This window comes from Dipodomys spectabilis, unplaced genomic scaffold, assembly GCF_019054845.1.
Source record: "Dipodomys spectabilis isolate Male_0828 unplaced genomic scaffold, ASM1905484v1 ptg000646l, whole genome shotgun sequence".
In the NCBI taxonomy this organism is placed as follows: Eukaryota; Metazoa; Chordata; class Mammalia; order Rodentia; family Heteromyidae; genus Dipodomys; species Dipodomys spectabilis.
The window spans coordinates 522,950-543,679 of record NW_024871323.1 but is presented as its reverse complement, the minus strand read 5'-3'; the positions used below and the strand labels follow the sequence as shown (position 1 = coordinate 543,679).

Here is a 20,730-nt window from a genome sequence, read left to right as displayed (position 1 = left end):
GGAGAGCGGAGGGGAAGAACAAGCAAGGATAATTCCAAGTTTGTCTTTTGTGTCTCACACTCCATTTAAAAACCACTTGTAAGATACAGAAACAGGGCTGGGGAGGCAGCTCAGTGGAAGACACAAAAACAAACCTACGAAGACTTAGAACATTCAATGTAATCAACCCCAAAGAGAAAAGAAAACCCAAGAAATGCCATCTCCGTATATGAATGCTACAAATAGCATTTAAACACTTAATTTATTACTCAAATTAAGAAATTATACATTTTGTTTTGATAATGGTCATTATCTTCAAAGTGTCATTCAGTTTTCCCACATTTAAAAGTGTATTGCTAGCTGCGGTCCGCCAGCTCCGTGAGCCCAGCGGGGCTGGAGTTGCGCGCTTCTCGGCGCTGCCACGCCAGGCCTCGACGGCTGCGCCTGCACCTGCGTGCGGCTCGCCCTGCGCAACGCCGCTGGCTGGCGGAGGACGCGGTCCCTGGCAAGCGCTCCCAGGCTCCGATAAAGTGCCGACATGAGACCCACCCGGATCTTCTCTGACACGTGCTGGGGAAGCCCGCATGTGCCAAGCAGCAGCAGAGGGTGCCGAGCTGGACGGTGCCCAGGACGCCCAGGCTGGCGGCGGCGGGGCGGGGCCGGGGGTCGCGGAGAGACGCAGCCCACCACTTTGGTTCAAACGGCTTTAATAGAAGCTGCAGTTCCCACGCTCCTCACCCGCCCCTTGGTGCAGGCGACACACCGGCCTGGGGAGCGTGCTCCTCCTCCTCCTCGACAGCTCTCCAAGCCCAAAGCAGACAGCAACAGCAGAGAACTCACCGCACAGCCACACACCAACCGCCCGACTGACCGCACGGCGCGGGTCAGGGGTAACCACGAGCATGCGAGTCCCGCCTGGGGGAGAATGGCTTGAAAAGCACAAATAAAATAAAAATAATACTATTTTTTCTATTTTCCAAACCTAACCACTTTGGGAAAAGGCAGCAGGAAATAATGCCTTTAGTTGTGACAATTAGGCTTGTAAACACTCAACCACACGGAAGCGGTGAAGCGGTGGCCGCGGCTCCGCCCCGCAGCCCCCTCTCCCTCTCTGCAGACCACGGGGTCTGCGGGGCCCAGGCCCGGCGGCAGCTCAGGACACATGCTGAAGGTCGGCAAGGCCAAAGTGTCATCTTTGGTTCATTTCACTGAGTTGCCTCTAGTCTAAAATCTGTGCTCTTCTTGGCAAAATTATGAAGCCACATGGCACATAACAATGGAGATTTCAAGTTATCTGAAAAGCAATGTCCAACTAGTTCAGTGGCCATGTTGTAATAAAAAGGATCTAAAAATGGAGGGGAGAAATGCCAGAGGGAGACGCAGGAGAGCACAGCCTGGCCTGGGCACCCCACTCCAGGGTCTGGCAGTGCTGGCTGCGGGGGTCAGCCCAGGCTCGCTCCAGCTCAGCCAGGCCCGGCCCGGCCTGGCCCAACCAGCTCAGCTTAGCTCGAAGCCGGCAGCACACTCGATGGCGTAGAGCAGCTTGCTTCGCAGAAGGGACGCGTCGTGGAACTCCGGGAGCTTGAGCAGGTTCATGCAGGTGCTGGCTGTAGGGAGCCGCTCCAGGTCCGAGCCTCCGTTGTGAATGCAGAAGGCAGGGTACAGCTCCTGCAAGACAGGGCGCAGGGCGCGGTTACTGACTGGCGTCAAGTTCACCACACCGGCCTCTCCCTGCACCATGAGGCCGCCACACTCGGGCTGTGGCAAGGCACTGACTTCAGTCCATGCCAACCAGTACTGTCCATGATTAGGGGCTTGGAAGGGTTTTGTATCTTTTTTTTGTCGGTCGTGGGGCTTGAAACTCTGGTCCTGGGCGCTGTCCCTCAGCTCTTCAGCTCAAGCCGAGCGCTCTACCACTTGAGATACAGCGCCACTTCCGGTTTTCTGGTGGTTTATTGGAGATAGGAGTCTCACGATCTCTCCTGCCCGGGCTGGCTTTGAACCGCGATCCTCAGATCTCAGCCTCCAGAGTAGCTAGGATTACAGGCGTGAGCCACCAGCGCCCGGCAGGTTTTGTATCTTATACTCAAGAAACTGACATGAAAGCTGGGCACTGGTGGCTCACACCTGTAATCTTAGCTGAGATTTAAGGAGGCTGAGTTCTGAGGATCTCTGTTCAGAACACACAGGGCAGAAAAGTCCATGAGACTCTTAAAAAGTCCGAAATAGCCCTGTGGCTCAACGTGGTAGAGCACTAGCTTCGAGCACAAAAGCTCAGGGACAGCACCCAAGCCATGAGTTCAAGACCCGGTGGTATCTTCTGCGGGCATAAACGTGCCCTTTTCATCTGAAAACAAACAGCTTTCGTCTGTGTGGTGGTGCAGGACCGCTCCACTGCTCAGGACGCAGGGGTGGGAGGTCAAAGCTGAGGCCAGCCCGGGCAGCTCTAAGACTCTGGCTCAAAACGGAACCACGCACATCAGATGCAGGAGGAGGAGGAGGCGATGTTGACCAAGATGCACGGCACTCACAGCCTCACCCCTGTACCCTTCGGTACTACTGCAGAGGGGAGGGTGCAGAAATGGAGGGACAGAGGGTGAGCAAAGGCAGCAGTGGGACTCACTAGACACCATGTTGAGAATGAACTCTACACCTCACTGTGGACCGGTGAGGGAAGGAGTGACACTTATTATGAAACTAACCCCTCTTGTCCATCCCCTTTATGTTACCAACAAAAATGCATAGAATAGCTGGGTGCTGGTGGCTCACACCTATAATTGTAGCAACTCAGGAGGCTGAGATCAAGGTTCAAAGCCAGCTTGAGCAAGAAAGTCCATGAGACTTTTTTTTTTGGTCGGTCACGAGGCCTGAACTCTGGGTCTGGGCGCTGTCCCTCAGCTCTTCAGCTCAAGGCAAGCGTTCTACCACTTGAGCCACAGCGCCACTTCCGGTTTTTTGGTGGTTTATTGGAGATCGGAGTCTCATGGTCTCTCCTGCCCGGGCTGGCTTTGAACCGCGATCCTCATATCTCAGCCTCCTGAGTAGCTAGGATTACAGGCGTGAGCCACCAGCGCCCAGCACCACTTCCAGCTTTATCTGCTGATGTGGTGCTGAGGAATTGAACCCAGGGCCTCATGCATGCAAGGCAAGTGCTCTACCACTGAGCCACCTTCCCAGCCCTCCATGAGACTCTTTTTTCTTTTCATTTTCTTTTATTTTATGTTTTTTCCATGAGACTCTTATCTCCAATAAACTACCAGAAATCCGGAAGTGCCACTAAGAGTGCTTGCGCTGAGCTGAAGAGCTGAGGGACAGCGCCAGGCCTAGAGTTAAAGCCCTACAACCCCCCCCCAAAACAAACAAAAATGCATAAATGGAAAACAAAAACAACCAATCAAAGGGCCGTGGGTGTGGCTCATTTAGCTTGCAAGTGCAAAGTCCCCCAAATTAACCAACGAACAGAAAAACTTCCTAAGCCTGAGCTTGTCACTCTCACCTGTAATCCTAGCCACTCAGGGGGACCACAGTGCAAAGCCAGACCAGGCGGAAAAGTACTTGAGACTCTTTATCTCCAAGAAATTACCCAAGAGGCAGAAGTAGAGCAGTAGCCTTGAGCAAAAAAAGCTTAGAGACAGCACTAAGACCTGAGTTCGAGCCCCTGACAGCATGAACACACAAAAAAAGTTACAAAATTCATCTAGGTACTCACAGGGCTGAGATCTGAGTATTATGGTTTGAAGCCAGCTGGGCAGACAAATCCAAACGCTCCTATCTCCAATTAGCCAGCCAAAAATCAGAAGTGGAGGTGTGCTTAAACAGTGCACTGCCAGCCTTGAATGAAAAAGCAAAACCCAGGAGCGCAGGACTGAGCACAGCCCTAGGGCTGGACACTCAGTTATGTGTTTGCATCTCAATGCATGCTCACACGCATAAACCACAGATAACACAGTTAAGACTTCTTATTTTCCGACTGTCTTTGTTAAATATAAGACACACATGTGGTGGGCCAGGGGCACGTTTCCCCAGGACCATGCAGGAGGCCCAAGTTCAAACCCCAATACGGGCAGGAAGCATGCTCTTTTGAGGGAGAGAAAGGCTCTGACTGCGGGGAGGCCTGCCAAGCCGCTGAGCCACCCCAACGCTTGAGAAGGTTTGTTTAGTGAAACTCCACTTTTTTTTTAATAATGCTAATTGAATTTCCTACTTAAAAATCTTTAAAGTGAGATGAAGTTCTTCACTGAAATCTGAGTCACAGGCACCATTTCGTGCATAATTAAATATAGAACGGGAACCTGCATTAATTCAGAAGGAGAAAAACCATCCATTTATTTATTGCATGGCCTGATGGAATTGAACAATTCTCCATGGCACTTTTTTGGTCTGTAACAATCACGTTCATTAAACATGTTAACCTGTAATCTGCGTCGTACGCTGTGCTTCTGCAGCCAAGCACTGCAGCTGCGTACTGCCTCACCTGCTCTGCCCTCTGCAGCACTGCAGCTGGGGGGGGGAGACGAGAGGAGGAGAGGAGGGGGAGAGAGAGAAGAGAGGAGGGGGGAGAGGAGAGGAGAGAGAGAAGAAGGGGAGAGGAGAGGAAAGGAGAGGAGAGGAGCCACACACTGGGCCAGGAGCCACTGTCACTACCAACAGGGCCAAGCTTCAAAGTCTTTCTGCTTTAAAGAACCATGCCTCCTGGGCTGGGAAGGTGGCTCAGTGGTAGAGCGTTTGCCTTGCATGTGTGAGGCCCTCGGTTCCATTCCTCAGTACCACATAAGCAGAAAAAGTTGCAAGTGGGGCTGAGACTCAGGTGGTAGAGCACTGGTGTGCAGATGAAGAGCTGGGGGACAGCGCCAGGCCGAGTTCAAACCCCATAATCGGCAAAAAAAAAGAACCACACCTCCCATCTTGCCTTCCCTTGCTTTTCTTCCTTTCTATTTTATTTATTTCCAAATTATCGGGCTGGGAAGGTGGCTCAGTGGTAGAGGGCTTGCTCTGCATGCATGAGGCCCTGGGTTCAATTCCTCAGCACCACATAAGCAGAAAAAGTCAGAAGTGGTTCTGTGGCTCAAGTGGTAGAGCCCTAGCCATGAGCTGAAGAGCTGAGGGACAGCGCCAGGCCCAGAGTTCAAGCCCCAAAACTGAAACACACACACACACACACACACACACACACACACACACACGCACACACCTTAGGGACAGCACCCAGGCCCAGAGTTCAAGCCCCAAAACCGAAACACACACACACACACACAACCCCCCCCCCCCCCCCCCGGGACAGCACTCAAGTACAGAGTTCAAACCCCAAAACCGAAACACACCCACACCCACAGCTTTGCTTTTGCTCCCTCTTAGTCCCCCCTGCCCCCCCCCCCCCCCGGCTGAGGACCGAACCCAGGGCCTTGTGCACGCCAGGCGGGAGCCCTTCCGCTGGCTAAACCCCCAGGCCCCCTCTTAGTTTTTCTATTTTACTCCTGGGGCTTGAAATTAGGCCTGGGCATTAACCCTTAGCTTTTCCACTCAAGAATGGTGCTTTTACCACTTGGGCCACAGCTCTGTTTCCAGCTTTTGGGTGGTTAATTAAAGATGAGTGGTTCATGGCCTTCCTTGCCAGGGTTGGCTTTGAACTGTGATCCTCGGATCTCAGCCTCCTGAGTTGCTAGGATGACAGGTGTGAGCCACTGGCACCTGGCTGTAATTTCAGTAATTCCAACGCATCTGTAGATGAATACAATCATCTGCACAAACCAGTTTTGGAACATTTCTACATCCTCCAAAAGCTACAGAAGCAGGCTGGGAAGGTGGTTCAGTGGTCGAGTGCTTGCCTCGCATGTATGAGACCCTGGGCTCGATTCCTCAGCACCATATATGCAGAAAAAGCCACAAGTGGCACTGTGGCTCAAGTGGTAGAGCACTAGCCTTGAGCTGAAGAGCTCAGGGACAGCATCAGGGCCAGAGTTCAAGCCCCAGAACTGGCCAAAAAAAACCCCCAAAAAACAAAAAACTCAAACCAAACCAAAAAAGCTACAGACTCGCTCTTCTGCACTTCAGACACGTTAGACCGAGTGGTGTCTCCCTTCTTCCACTGGTGCCATGGTTCTTTGCTGGTGCTTGCTGTGCTGTGTGTGGAAGTCCATCATCGGCTGTCACCTGTCTGGCCTGGCTCCAGCCTGGGGCCCTGAGAAGAATGCAGCTCCCCACAGGCAGGTGGGTGCCGGGGGCAGGAGTGACCTGCCCCAGCACACTCTCGATGGCAGGGCGGGGTGTGTGTGTGTGTGTGGGGGGGCTAATTCCCAGGAGAACTTGCTGTACCCGTGGCACCGTCAAGGGCTGCACCCAGGGAAGGCAGGGGCGCTCCATACAACGGCAGGGGACGGGTGGTGGCAAGTCAGCATGCTCCAGAGCATGGAGGGCAGGCGACCATCTTACTGCCCAAATCATGGTCAGAGCTGCAGACACCCAGAAGGTCCACTTCTAACCTGCCAGGGGCAGCGGAGCTGCTGCTCACACCGTAAACTAAGAGGTGGAGAGCATCCACCTGCCACCAATGAAAGTGAAAGGACAAACCACAGATTAGGAGAAAACAGCATACATAATGGTCCTAGGGCTTGAGCTCAGGGCCTGGGAACTGTTAGCTTTATAGCTCAAGGCTGGTGATTTACCGCTTTTTGGTGGTTAACTAGACATGACAGTATCACAGACTTTCCTGCCTAGGCTGGCTTTGAACCTCGACCTCAGATCTCAGGCTCCTGTAATCCTAGGTAGGATTATAAGTCTGAGCCTCCAGCACCTGACCATTTAAGATAAATCTAAAGCAAAGGTTAAGAAGCAACTTCACTCAGAACTGTAAATGTTTCATAGATAAAGTAATGTAAGTAATACAAAAGGCTTTTCCAATTCAGTATTATTCTGTATCATACCACCCACCACTGTGTACTCAAGTATGGAGACTTCATTTAATCTTATTTCTTTTTATTTATTTATTTTTGGGTCCGGTCGTGGGGCCTGAACTCTGGGCCTGGGCACTGTCCCCTCAGCTCTTCAGCTCAAGTCTAGTGCACTACTACTTGAGCCACAGCGCCACTTCCGGCTTTTTTCTTTTTGCTTATGTGGTGCTGAGGAATCGAACCCAGGGCCTCATGCATGCAAGGCAAGTGCTCTACCACTGAGCCACCTTCCCAGCCCTTAATCTTATTTCATAACTAAGAAATATTATTCCTCAAGCAATTATAATTGTACACCAAGCTATATGAGATCAGCATTAATTTCGAGAAGCAACAAAATAAGGTTATGTCACAGAACATAATAGAGACAATTAGAATAACAATTTACTTCTGCTCATATACACCAGACCAACATTTGCAGACTGAGATTTCTTCAGTTCATAAGTAAAAGCATGGTGGATTCAGGAGACCAGACTCTATCCCAACACAGGTGTGTTCAACCACATGCCTGGGTCAGTGCTGTGGCACACAGCAAACCCAAGGAGAGATACAGGTACCAACTACCAAGCACGACTGAGCTTGGTAGGAAGCAAACTGCATCAAAGCTATGTACCTTAAATCCCAAGAGAGGCGGTCTAGAGCAGCTGGTCACAAACTTGAGCAGTTTGCGCTTTTCTTCATCAGTGAAGCCTTCTACAACTCTCCAAAAGATTTTAATGACGGGATGATCGGCAGAATAGCCTCCTAGGACAAAATGCACAAACTGCATTACAAACAATATCGAAGAGGATTCTCTGAAAAGCACCAGGCCCCAAACTCGGGGAACGACTCCCACGTTTCCCCTTACCTGTCACAGGAGGGGGGAGCTCTAGAGCTATCTCCCCAGCTCCACCCTTATTTGGAGATGAGGGTTCTCAGGTCTCTCCTGCCCTTGCTAGTTTTGAAGGTTTTTTTGGTCAGTTGTGGGTCTTGAACTCTGGGCCTGGGCGCTGTCCCTGACTGAGCTCTTCAGCTCAAGGCTAGTGCTCTACCACTTAAGCCACAGCACCACTTCTGCTATTGATGATAAGAATCTCACAGTCTTTCCTGCCTGGGCTGGCTTTGACCCCCAATCCTCAGATCTCAGCCTCCTGAGTAGCTAGGATGACAGGTAAGAGCCCCGATGCCCGGCTACTTTGCAAAGAAGGCATGGAGAGTCAGAAGGGGGTGCTGGCAGGTCCTTCACAAAGTCTGAGTTCTTTTTCTCTGTGTGTGCTGGTCCTGAGGCTCAAACTCATGACTTGGGCGCTGTCCCTGGGCTTTTGTGCTCAAAGCTAGTGCTTCTATTACTTTAAGCCACGGCACCATTTCCAGCCTCATGAACTTTCCTGCCCAGGCTGGCCTTGTGCCACGATGATCCTCAGCTCTCGCCTCTGGAGTAGCCAGCTAGATGAGCGTGTGCCCCCTGAGCCTGGCCAGAAGCACCCCAAAGTCACCATCCCCAAGCAGACACTGAGGTGTCCGCACACATGACCGTACGGCTGGAGAAGGGAAGACACCGGGACTTTTATTTTAATAGAGCCAGGAATTTGGCCAACGAGATCTTGGTATCTATGTTAATTTATCACCTCTCCTTCTGATAATAAAGTGCAGAGCATGGCCAACAACCAGGCCTGCATGTGACTAGACCGTTATTCTAAAATGTACTATCTGCTACTTATAGCTTTTAATTTCTTTAAATGCTCCCTAAAACTAAAATAATAGCTATATATTGTTCCCTCATTGTTAATACACTGTAGAAATAACATCAATAAAATATCTGAAGTGCACTAATTGGAGGCGAAATGACTATGATAATATCTTAAGTAAGCCTATTTACGGGAATAGCTAAGATCATTAAAGGTGTAAGCCTTCAGTGCAAATTGGGTCATGCAAATAATCAGGTCCATTTCTTGGCAAAGTAAAGGTCAGACTGATTCCATTTCCTCAAACTTAAGACTTTAGTATGGGGACTTGAGTGTGACGTTAGGTATTGTTTGCCTGTATATATAAAGATTTGAGTTCAATTCTAAAACAGTTCAAAACACCAATTCAGGGTTGTAATTCACAATGATCAGCATAACCAGTTTCCTATGTGTACGTGTGCACCCTGGTACTGGGGCTTGAATTCAAGGACTGGTCAGCTCTACTAGCTTCACTTCTAGCTCTAATAGCAGTCAACTGGAGGTAAGGGTCTCACAGACTTTCTTGCCCAGGCTGGCTTTGAACTGCAATCCTCAGATCTCAGGCTCCTGATTTCCGAGGATTAAGGTGTGAGCCACCAGTGCCCCACCTCACTTGGCTATTTTGTTCAAGGGCTGGCACTTTTTTTTTTTTTTTTGGTCGGTCGTAGGGCTTGAACTCTGGGCTTGGGCGCTGTCCCTGTGCTCTTCAGCTCAAGGCTAGCACTCTACCGCGTGAGCCACAGCACCACTTTGGGCTTTCTAGTGGTTTATTGGAGATAGGAGTCTCACAGACTTTCCTGCCCGGCTGGCTTTGAACCGTGATCCTCAGATCTCAGCCTCCTGAGTAGCTAGGATGACAGGCGTGAGCCACCGGCGCCCGGCTGGCTGGCACTCTTTCATTGAGTTCCAACCCCTAGCATATGCTCCATTCTTTGGAGAACTAGTCAGATCCTCTTCCAGAACAGTTGAGCTATTTTATATTGCACATTCTATTCAACACCTTCTATTTTCTGATTTTTCTTTAGTAATGGCTATCCTAATGAGTGTGAGGTAAGTTCTAATAGTGGGTTTTTTGGGTGCTGATCTTGGGTGCTGTCCCAGAGTTGTTTTTTCCTCAAGGCTAGTGCTCTGCTACTTGAGCCACAGATCCACTTTGGCTTTCTGGTGGTTAACTAGAGTGAAGAGTCTCATGGGCTTTCCTGCCCAAGCTGGTTTTGAACCGTGATCTGTATATCTCAGCCTCCTGAGTAACTAGGATTACAGGCGTGAGCCACTGGCACCCAGTTATCCCTCTCTTTTTTGGGGGAGGCTTGGATTCAGGGCCTCTGTACTGTCCCTTAGAGCTTTTTCTACTCAAAGCTGACTGATGCTCTACCACTTGAGAAACAGCTCTACTTCCAGTATTTTGGTGGCTTTCCTGTTGGGGCTGGCTTTAACTGTGATCATTAGATCTCAGTCTCCTGAGCATCTTGGATTTCAGGTATGTGCCAGCCACTGGCTCTAGGCTGTGATTTCACGAACTCTTCTGGGAAGGCTAGTGATCTATCAAGTCATACTGGTCTGTGTGGGAGCTGGGGTGTAAAGACCAACACTCAGTTAACTCCACATTCAACTATATAGATACCTCTATACTTCCACCAGAGAAGCTCGAGTCTCTACTGCCTGCTAATGTCTCCACAGACTGGCTCACACTGGAAACTGACTTCCTTCTTATCTACAGCCAGTTTAGGGTGGGCTTAATTTGAAACGAAATGGCTTACTGGCCACTAAAGATACTTAAAAATGTCCTTTTAAGTATTTTGCCCCTATTTCTAATGCAAGAGTCTTTCTTTTTGTTTGTTTTGTTTTTTGTTGTTGTCGGTCGTGGGGCCTGATCTCTGGGCCTGGGCGCTGTCCTTTAGCTCTTCAGCTTAAGGCTAGCGCTCTACCACTTGAGCCACAGCGCCACTTCTGGCTTTTTCTGCTTATATGGTGCTGAGGAATGGAACCCAGGGCCTCATGCAGGCAAGGCAAGCACTTTACCACGGAGCCACCTTCCCAGCCCCATAGCAAGAGTTTTCATAGACCTAAATACAAATTCATCATTATGTATGCTGTTTTCTCCTAATCTGTGGTTTGTCCTTTCACTTTCCTCCTGGTGGTCTATCCATGTTGACCAGGCTGGACTCCCAACTCACAAGCCTCCTGATGGCTGGAATGACAGACAGGTGTTGCCAAACCCGGCTGCCTACCTGCCTATTGAGATAAGGTCTCACTACACTATACAGCACAGGCTGGCCTTGAACTTGTGATTTTACTACCTTTGTCTCCAAGTTCTGGGATTATAAATATATATCAATGCTTCCAGCCCAGAATACTTAAAATTATTTTAAAACTGGTAGAGAACAAGGGAAAGGTGATGGCTCAAAGTGGCAGAGCGCTCGCCTTGAGCCAAAGTACTCAGGGACAGTACCCAGGCCGAGTTCAAGCCCCACTACAGACCAAAAACAGAACTCTGGGCCTGGGCTCTGTCCCTGCACTCTTCAGCTGAAGGCTAGCACTCTACCGCTTGAGCCACAGCGCCACTTCCGGCTTTCTAGTGGTTTATTGGAGATAGGAGTATCACGGACTTTCCTGCCCGAGCTGGCTTTGAACCATGATCCTCAGATCTCAGGCTCCTGAGTAGCTAGGATTACAGGCGTGAGCCACCGGCGCCCGGCAGTAACAAATTAAAAAAAAAAATATTATTTATGGGCTGGGAAGGTGGCTCAGTGATAGAGCGCTTGCCTTGCATGCATGAGGCCCTGGGTTCAATTCCTCAGCATCACATAAGCAAAAAGAAAAAAGCCAGAAGTGGCGCTGTGGCTCAAGTGGTAGAGCGCTAGCCTTGAGCTGAAGAGCTGAGGGACAGCGCCCAGGTCCAGAGTTCAAGCCCCACGACTGGACCCCCCCCCCCCCAAAAAGTTTATTTTTGGTCGGTTGTGGGGTTTGAACTTTGACCCTGGTAACTGTCCCTCAGCTCTTCAGCTCAAGGCTGACTTTATTGGAGAAAAGAGGAAACCTTCCAGGACACAGAGAATAGTGGCTTCAAGCAGGCATCCATGAATCCATGCATTCATGTATCTACTTACCTGTCTGTCTGTCTGTCCGTCCGTCCGTCCGTCCGTCCATCCATCCACACACCCATGCATCACTGCTTTTGCCTCCTCTAGAATTCTGGTTCGTTTTTTTTTTGTTGGTTGTGGAACTTGAACTCTGGGCCTGGGCGCTGTCCCTCAGCTCTTCAGCTCAAGGCAAGCGCTTTACAACTTGAGCCACAGCGCCATTTCTGGTTTTCTGGTGGTTAATTGGACTTTCCTGCCCAGGGTGGCTTTGAACCATGATCCACAGATCTCAGCTTCCTGAGTAGCTAGGATTACAGGCGTGAGCCACTGGCACCCGGCTTGCATTCTGGTTCTTAAGCAACATTAATTACACACATAAAGATTCCACTAGAAGCTGATTTGGAGACCTGACTGCCTATAACATCTCAGGAATCATATTCAGTTAGGCTATGACATACCTGAATAGTTGGTGAAGGATTTTAGGTCCTCTAGACTTATAGGAACTTGTGCACCAGAAATTAATACCTAAAAAATAAAGTTGTAAAATGGGAGGCAGGTTTTATTTTAAAGGAAGCTTTCCATTTCCTGAAACAATGTATCCCCAATGGTCAGGAGAGAGTGTACCTGAATTTCCTGCTGATCAAACATCCGGAGCCACTCCAGGCTGACGACGTTGGCCAAGCCCTGTCGGAAAGCCAGGCAGTGTGGGCGGATCTGCTTGTTCAGCCGGTAGTCAGCTACTAGGTGGATGTACGCAATGCGATTGGCACCCGTGACAGGAATATCCTTCCCACCAAGCTTTAGCTCAACTACCTTAGAGGATGAAGCACAGGACAACCAAAGGTCCAGAGTATGATAATAGGAAACAAAGAAACTAATACAAAACAGTACAACCAGGATACAACACTGCAGGTTCAAAGATGACTCCCAAGGCAGGCACTCCGAGTTTACACTGTAAACTCAACTTCTCAAGAAAACTGGAAGATCACAGTTGGAAGCAAGCGAAAGTCCTTGAGACTGTGTCTCCAACTAAATTAATAAAAAGCCAGTTGAAGGTGTGGCTCAAGGGGCAAAGCACCAGTAATAAGCAAACAATGAAGAATGCATGGCACTGAGTTCAAGTAGCAAAAAAACAACACACCACCCAACAATAGCAAATTTATTAAAAAGAAACTTTTTTCTTTGTGCCAGTACTATTTCTGGGCACAGTCCCTTAGCTTTTACTGCTCAAGGCTGGTGCTTTACCATTTAGGCTATACCTTACTTCTGGCTTTGTGCTGGTCACTTAAAGAGTCTCATGGACTTTCCAGCTTGGGCTGGTTTTGAACCACAACCTCAGATCACCGCCTCCTAAGTAACTATGATCACAGATATGAACCACTGGCACATGGAAAAGACAATACTCTAAACAAATGAGCTTAAGCCAGGAGAGAATAAAGACTTCACTCTGGAGAAAATGTAACTGAAAGCGTTGAGGCTGTGGAAAAACAGTAACTCAGTTACTGTATGGCTCAGACTTTTTTTTGTCATCAGTTGTCGGGCCTGAACTCATGGCCTGGACACTGTCCCTGAGCTCTTTTGCTCAAAGCTAGCACTCTACCATTATGAGCCGCAGTGCCACTTTCCTGTTTTCTGGTGGTTAGCTGGAGATAAGAGTCTCATGGACTTTCCTGCCCGGGCTGGCTTTGGATGGTGACCCTCAGATCTCAGCTACGATTACAGGTGTGAGCCACCAGTGCCTGGCTCCTCACACTTCTACTTCTTTTTTTATTTAAAAAAAAAATAAATTTTTTTTTGGTCCGGTCATGGGGTTTGAACTCTGGGCCTGGGTGCTGTCCCTCAGCTCTTCAGCTCAAGGCTAGCGCTCTACCACTTGAGCCACAGCGCCACTTCCAGCTTTTTTCTTTTCGCTTATGTGGTGCTGAGGAATCGAACCCAGGGCCTCATGCATGCAAGGCAAGCGCTCTACCACTGAGCCACCTTCCCAGCCCCTCACACTTCTATTTCTATAGAGACAGCAGACGGTGGAGCTCACCTGTAATTCCATTAACTTGGGTGTTAGAGAAAGGGAGGATTAGAATTCAAGGCTTGCCTGAGCAAAAAGGTATGAGACCCTACCTCAAAACCAAAGCTGGGCAGTTGGGAAGAAAGGCAGGAACATCTCAAGGTCAAGGCTAGATTGGACTATACAGTAAGACCTTATCTCAAAAATAACCAAACGAGAGAAAGCAGGACACAACCACACTTAGAACCTGTAAGTGTACAGAGGGTTGGGAAACACAAGGAGCGCAGCAGTGCCAGCGTGCACCAGAGACATCAAGAACTAGATTGTAGTTTTCACAAGTGTTTTTGGTTCTGTCTCCCTCCCTCTATTCCTGACCCAGGTGCAGTCCATGAACCTTTTTGCTTAGGAATACAGCTCCCCTTCTGACTCTGTGTGTGTTTAACTGGAAATCAGAGGCTCAAGGACTTTCCTGCCTAGGTTGGCTTTGAATTGATCCTCCAATCTCAGTCTCCTGAATGGCTTCACCTTTTTAATGATAATTTGGTCTTCTTTACTAATTTACGCTTTTAAATTTTGGAACCATCTAATCTAACAATGGGCTTTCAAACAATTGTCTCTGGGCTGAGTACAGACAGTTCATCACCTTAATTCCTCTGCCAGCACTCGGGGACAGTCCATCTGTTACTAGGTCTCCTGAGGCTAGCTATTAGACTTCCATACATAAAAACAACATCCGTCCTTTAAGTGGATTAAGGCAGGTAATAAATGATGGCGTGCTGGTGTGACTTGGAAGGCACAGGACCAGTGAAGTTTTCAGTTTACGGAATTCTGAAAGCTCCAATTACCTTGGCTAATCAGAAACAATGAATATTTCTAATAACTTTAAAACGGTTGGATTAAAAAAAATTTTTTTTGGTGGGGAGGGGACTGGTCTTGTACTCAGTGCCTGGACCCTAGCCCTCAGGTTTATTCCTTTAGGCTAGAGCTCTACCACTTGAGCCCTAACTGTAGTTGCAGGATTTTGGTGGTTAATTAAGAGATAAATGTTTCATGGCCTTTCCTGCTGGGGCTGGCTTTGGCTTTGAACCTGATCAGTCTCCTGAGTAGCTAGGATTACAGGTGTGAGCCACTGTTAATTTAAAATCCTACTTTTAATTTGAAATCCTAGCTGAGTGCAGGTAGCTCAGGCCTGTAATCCTAGCTATTCAGGAGGCTGGTGGCTTGAAGCCTGCTGGGAAGTGCTACACATTAAAACTGCTGTGACCTGCTCTAGAATGCTATTCCGCTTTCTAGCATCCCTCCAGGAGGTACAGGGCACCAGCAGCACACAGCACTGTCTACAGGACAACGACGTTTGCCTTCCAGTCCCACTTCAACTTACGGCTAGTTTTACACTTCCGACAACACACTGAACCAAACACAACCAAGCTGCAACTAAGTTAAACTCAGCCCCGCCTCTCTCAGTCCTGATTCATGACACTGTTGTCAGTTCAAATAACACTGCTCAAGCAGTGTTGATATTCCTTACTCCAACCTAGGATTTAATCCAAGCCTATTTCTGTAATAGGTGAGTTTAAAGGCTGAGAAACAGACTGAAAACTCACGTTCTAAAAGAGGATCATTTTAAAGCCATAACCAGAAGATTTAGACATCTGCATATTCAAATGTGTGTGTGTGTACACGCGCATGCGTGTGTATTCTTGGCTGGGGGTGGGGGAGTGTGGGTTTGATGGAGATGGACATCCGGGACTTGTGCACAGAAAACACATGACAGTGCACTGAGCAACACTCACAGCCACAGCCCTCTGTGCTTCAGAGCCTACGGTCTAACCAGAGAGGCTGTGCCCTGTGCCGATGCCACCCCAGAGACAGCAGGGCAGGGGATGCAGACCTTGAGTACTGTGTGCATGCACACATACAGAGCACAGTGCTGAACCAGATCTGTGCAACGGGAGACTCAGAGCAACACTCAGGTTACTGCCTCAGTTCTACCAGTATTGGCAGGACTGTCCTCTCTTGGAGTGGGGGGATGGGGGGGGAAGAGGAGGAGGAGGAAGGAGGAAGTATTGGGAAAACGGGGGCCTCCTGCCTTGCTGGTGGGATTGAAAATGAGGCAGTCAGGTGCAAACAGCAATTTCTGAAGTGAAATTGGGTAATGGCCACGTAACTGTGCAGCTGGAGGCAGTGAGACATCCCACGTGTCCAGCCTCTGTATTTCTCAGGGCTTTGCAAGTGGTAGGCCTTTTAACCACAGAGTAAGCTGACAGGACGCTGTGCAGGGGTGCTGAGGAGGTCTAGGATAGAAATGTCATATTCTACATTTAGCTGTGGCGATGGCTCATAGCTCTATCAGCTGTATTATATATTCTTGCATACTAAAAGCACCGATCTTTACACTCAGAGCAGGTACGCTTTGTGGCGTGTGAATTCAATTGCAATAAAGCTGCTATTAAGAAAATTAGGGCTGGGAAGGTGGCTCAGTGGTAGAGTGCTTGCCTTGCATGCATGAGGCCCTGGGTTCGATTCCTCAGCACCACATAAGCAGAAAAAGCTGGAAGTGGTGCTGTGGCTCAAGTGGTGGAGTGCTAGCCTTGAGCTGAAGAGCTGAGGGACAGCGCCCAGGCCCAGAGTTCAGGCCCCACGACCAACACACACCCACCCACATCCACCCACACCCAGCAAATTAGGTTGGAGACAGGTTGTGGTGGTTCACCCCTGTAATCCCAGCACTTGGGAGGCAGTCAAGATTGAGTTTGATGCCAGCCTGGGTTACATATAGATATCTCTTCTCAAAAAAGAAAAGTTTGAAACTCCAATAGAGTTGTGCAAAACAAAAAGAAAGAAAAAGAAAAGAACAGAAATCCTCACAGGCAGCGGGAGGGCCCAGAAGGCACGGGACAAGGAGGAGGGCTGGTTAGCAGGCTCCCGTCAGGGTGGGAGGGGCCAGGCGGGTGGGTGGGAGGCTGGAGGAGGCGGGGCTCCGGCGGAGGAGGGGAGGGCAGGCGGCAGGCACAGGCTCAGGGCTGGTGAGGACGGGAGTGGGCGCAAGCCTGGGGTCTGGGACTCACCTGGGCCTCCCCCAGGTCGTTGTTCACCACAGTGAAGTTCAGCCCCAGCTCTTCCACATCCTCCTCGTAGCTCTTGAGAAACAGAAGGTTCCTGTACACCTCGGGGTCCAAGGAGGCCAGGTGATGGATGTCCACGTCGGCACTGGTCCCCAGCAGCTTGGACAGGAAAAAGCCTGCGAAGGGCAGCTCCACGAGCATGTTTTCATAAAGCGCCTTTAAACAGAGAGCGGACAGGGGTTAGCACGCGCAAGCTTCCTTCTGCTTCCTGCAGACAGACACCGGGGCTTGCCACAGCCAGGCTGCCCATGCCTTCTGCATGCAGACAGCCCTGTGGCAGCCGGGGACAGGCCACAGGATGTGAACGCAAGATGGGCCCTTTCAGGCGGCAACAGAGACCAGCAAGTGTCTTCCTTAAATGTTTTAAGCTTGCAAGTGTTCTGGGCTGTTGTACCGAGTCATCACGAATGGCAGACTCATTGCAACACAAAGGTACGGAGGGACAGGGCTGCCTCTGAAGGCTAAAATAAAGGGCTCTTCACCAGCCTTTCCAGCACTAGGGTTCGGTCATTCTTGTTCTTAGCTTCAGCTTCATTACTCTACTGTGAATCTGCTTTGTGCGGCTTCTCTCCTCTCCCTCACAAGCAGTCTGGTCACTGGATTTTGGAATCCTTCCTCCAAATCTGTAAGGATTTCATTTCCCAGTGACAGTTGTATTCACTCTTGGGTATGCTGGGGCCTCGACACGGGCCAGGCCATCTTTCCCAGTTACCAGCTCTGCAGTGACAGCGTGTGCAATACACATGAGCTTTACATGTTAGGAAATGCTTCTTCTCAGCACTTGGAAGGCTGAGGCTGGAGGGTCTTTTCTTTTTGGTGCCAGTTCCGGAGCTTGAACTCGGGGCCTGGATGATGTCCCTAAACTTTTGTGTGATCTACCACTTGATCTTGTGATCTACTATTTGAACTACAGCTCCACGTCCAACTTTTTGGTGGCTAATGGGAGAGAACACTCTCAAGGAGCTTCCAGCCCAGGCTGGCTTCAGACCTCGATCCTCAGATTTCATCCTTCTGAGTAGCTAGAATGACAGGGGTGTGCCTTTGGCACCCAGCTGTCCCTTAAATTTTTTTTGGGGGGGGGGGGGGCCGGTCGTGGGGCTTGAACTCTGGGCCTAGGTGGTGTCCCTCAGCTCTTCAGCAGAAGGCTAGCTCTCTACTACTTGAGCCACAGTGCCACTTCCGGCTTTTTGCTTTTGGTTTATGTGGTGCTGAAGAATTGAACCCCGGGCCTCATGCATACAAGGCAAGTGCTCTACCACTGAGCCACCTTCCCAGCCCCCTTAAAATTTTCAAGGTTGCCACTCTACCACCTGAGCCACAGCTCTACTTCCAGCTTTTTTTTGGGTGGTGGTTACTTAGAGTCTCATGGACTTCTCCCAAGCTGGCTTCCGATTTTGATCTTCAGATCTCAGCCTCGACTAGCTAGGATCACAGGGGTGAGCCACGGGTACCTGCATTACTTCAAGTTACTTTTTCCTTGCTATCCAAGCATTCGGATGCATGATGACCTAACAATGCCACACCCACTCACACTTCCTGTAACCTGCAGTGACAGGCCACAGAGGTCACCCTCTCACTTGGCAGTCCTGGGCCAGGGCTGTGGAGGTCGGGCCTCGGGCCTCCCTCCCTCACAGAAGGCCCTAGGCCCTCAGGCAAACCCTGCTGCACGGCCTGGCATCAGTATCAGACCTTTACATGACTGGGCATGAGCAGGTTCCTGTTACATAGGGTATGTAAGAACTCCCACCCCTGCTGGTGGTCAAAGGACAGGGTGCGAGCACCCTGCTTGGTCGGCGAGAACCCCCTTTTCCAGAAGAGGGGAGGGGCCTCTTTCTCACGTTAGAGATGGAGAACTGGGACTGCTGCCCAGGATTGTGGAAAATCAACCACAGAGGCAGAGACAGACAAAAAGAGAGCCCCCCGCCCACGCCCGGCCCACCCCCACGCCCGGCCCAGCGGCCGCGGCCCACCTTCTAAGTGCTGCACTGAGCCAGGCTGTGGGAGCGCGGCCCAGGCACTGCCAGGTCCCTCTGCCCCACAGTTTAGCATGACACACGCCACGTCCAGACACAATCCAAACATCATCTCCAGGGTGGTTAGGATTCTCTTCCCACTGGAAACCTACTACCAGACCACATCATACACACCAGGGCAAGACCGGACTGTCCAGGCACACAGGTCTGGGTAAACTGAGGCAGGGGAGTTGAAAAGCTAGAGCAAGCTGGACGGGCCTGCACCAGGTCTACGCTGCTCTGGGGCACGGATCCATCTCCCAACTTCTACTGGCCGGCTGTACCTGATCTCACTGCCATCCATCTATACACCCCGCCAACGCGGCCTCCGATCCCCTGGTCTCGCCCTCTGTAAATGACAGGAGGACGCTAGAAAACAGCCGGTAATACAGTCTCCCAAATAAACACCAAATAAACTGGTGTCTTGTTCACTTGCAGTAGTCCCAAGGCAGCACAGACAGCATTCTCTCTGGACCGTGGCAGCCTCAGCCAGAAGGCTCAGTACTGTGTCCTTGCGCTTTATTTGTGATGTGAAGACCAATGATTTCTTAATTAATCTGAAAGAATGGCATTCAAGAACTTCTTAAAGAAGCTGGGCGCTGGTGGCTCACGCCTGTAATCCTAGCTACTCAGGAGGCTGAGATCTGAGGATCGCGGTTCAAAGCCAGCCCGGGCAGGAGAGACCGTGAGACTCCTATCTCCAATAAACCACCAGAAAACCGGAAGTGGCGCTGTAGCTCAAGTGGTAGAGCGCTCGCCTTGAGCTGAAGAGCTGAGGGACAGCGCCCAGGCCCAGAGTTCAAGCCCCACAACCGACAAAAAAAAAAAAAAAAGAACTTCTTAAAGAGAAACTGGGTAAGATAATGACAACTAGCACTTAGTATCTGCTGATAATGTAAATAAAGACTTGTTCCAACAAGCCACAATTTGCTTAAGTTAGGAATGGTTAATACTATTAGCCTGGAGCACTTATGGGCACCATCACTTCCAAGTGAATGATGAGCTCCAAGCCTGGTAGAACACTCTGCATCCAGCTACTTGATTGATCCCAGGTGTTCATCTGCACCGTGACTTTAAACGTAAGCTGGAGGTGTAAATCACTGGTGTTCAATACGTAAGGTCATTGTTTGCCATTTCCGCATTAGTAACAATAATCCAGAGAAATTCCTTAAATGTATCAGAGCCACCTGAATTTTAAACAGAAATCCCACTGTGACTCATAAAATGTAAATGCATAGGTATAATTTTTTACATAAGGCAGGTTTAAACCTTTGGAGTGTTTAATATACAAGCACTAATAAATGATAGCACTAAAAACTATGATTGCATCAGCTAAATGGATTATAAATTAAATTTCCATAATGTATGCGACCGAGATACAAATGTAAGCATAAATCAAGGTATTTTCTAAACAGGTTAATTATACAACTTCAAAATGGCCTATTTTTTATGCAAAATAATCCACTTAGCATTTTTCCAGCCACTTGTGCTACACTTGTTCCTTCAAGCTTATCAATAACTACCTGTCAGGAAAAAAATAGCACTAGGTATATGGAAAAATCCTGTAACGTATTTTTCAACTGTCTGTCCTTTATGAGTGTTTATGGCTAGAAATTGTGCCAAAATGATTTGAAATAAAAAGGATTAATTATGGTAGAAGCCTTTTAATATAAGTAAGTGCAGTTGCAATGTAATTAATGCAAATTGTGGCTCTATCAGGAGAATAAATGTGAGCCACACTACAGACCACTTCTGTTTGCTGCCAAGTAACTTCAGTAATTTACTACATTAAGAATCAATAAAAAAAATAATGCTTTTCAAATGCATCTCTATCAATCTTCAGGAAGTTCTAAAGTGAACATTTATAACTTAATCTAAA

The 20,730-nt window shown here is 49.2% G+C and overlaps 1 protein-coding gene across 2 annotated transcripts in view; it reads right to left on the bottom strand.

Moving 5' to 3' along the window:
- Window positions 1-222: 222 nt before the first annotated feature.
- The window catches only part of Ube3c (ubiquitin protein ligase E3C), a 90,674-nt gene continuing 70,166 nt past the window's right edge, over window positions 223-20,730 (bottom strand). For both annotated transcript variants that reach the window (XM_042671582.1, XM_042671581.1), the window contains 5 exons: window positions 16,783-16,995; window positions 12,334-12,522; window positions 12,168-12,234; window positions 7,537-7,667; window positions 223-1,647 (listed from right to left, as the gene is read on the bottom strand). In XM_042671582.1, the coding sequence (XP_042527516.1) occupies window positions 1,477-1,647; window positions 7,537-7,667; window positions 12,168-12,234; window positions 12,334-12,522; window positions 16,783-16,995 (771 nt within the window). In that variant the 3' untranslated portion in view covers window positions 223-1,476. The remainder of the gene's footprint in view (window positions 1,648-7,536; window positions 7,668-12,167; window positions 12,235-12,333; window positions 12,523-16,782; window positions 16,996-20,730) is intronic.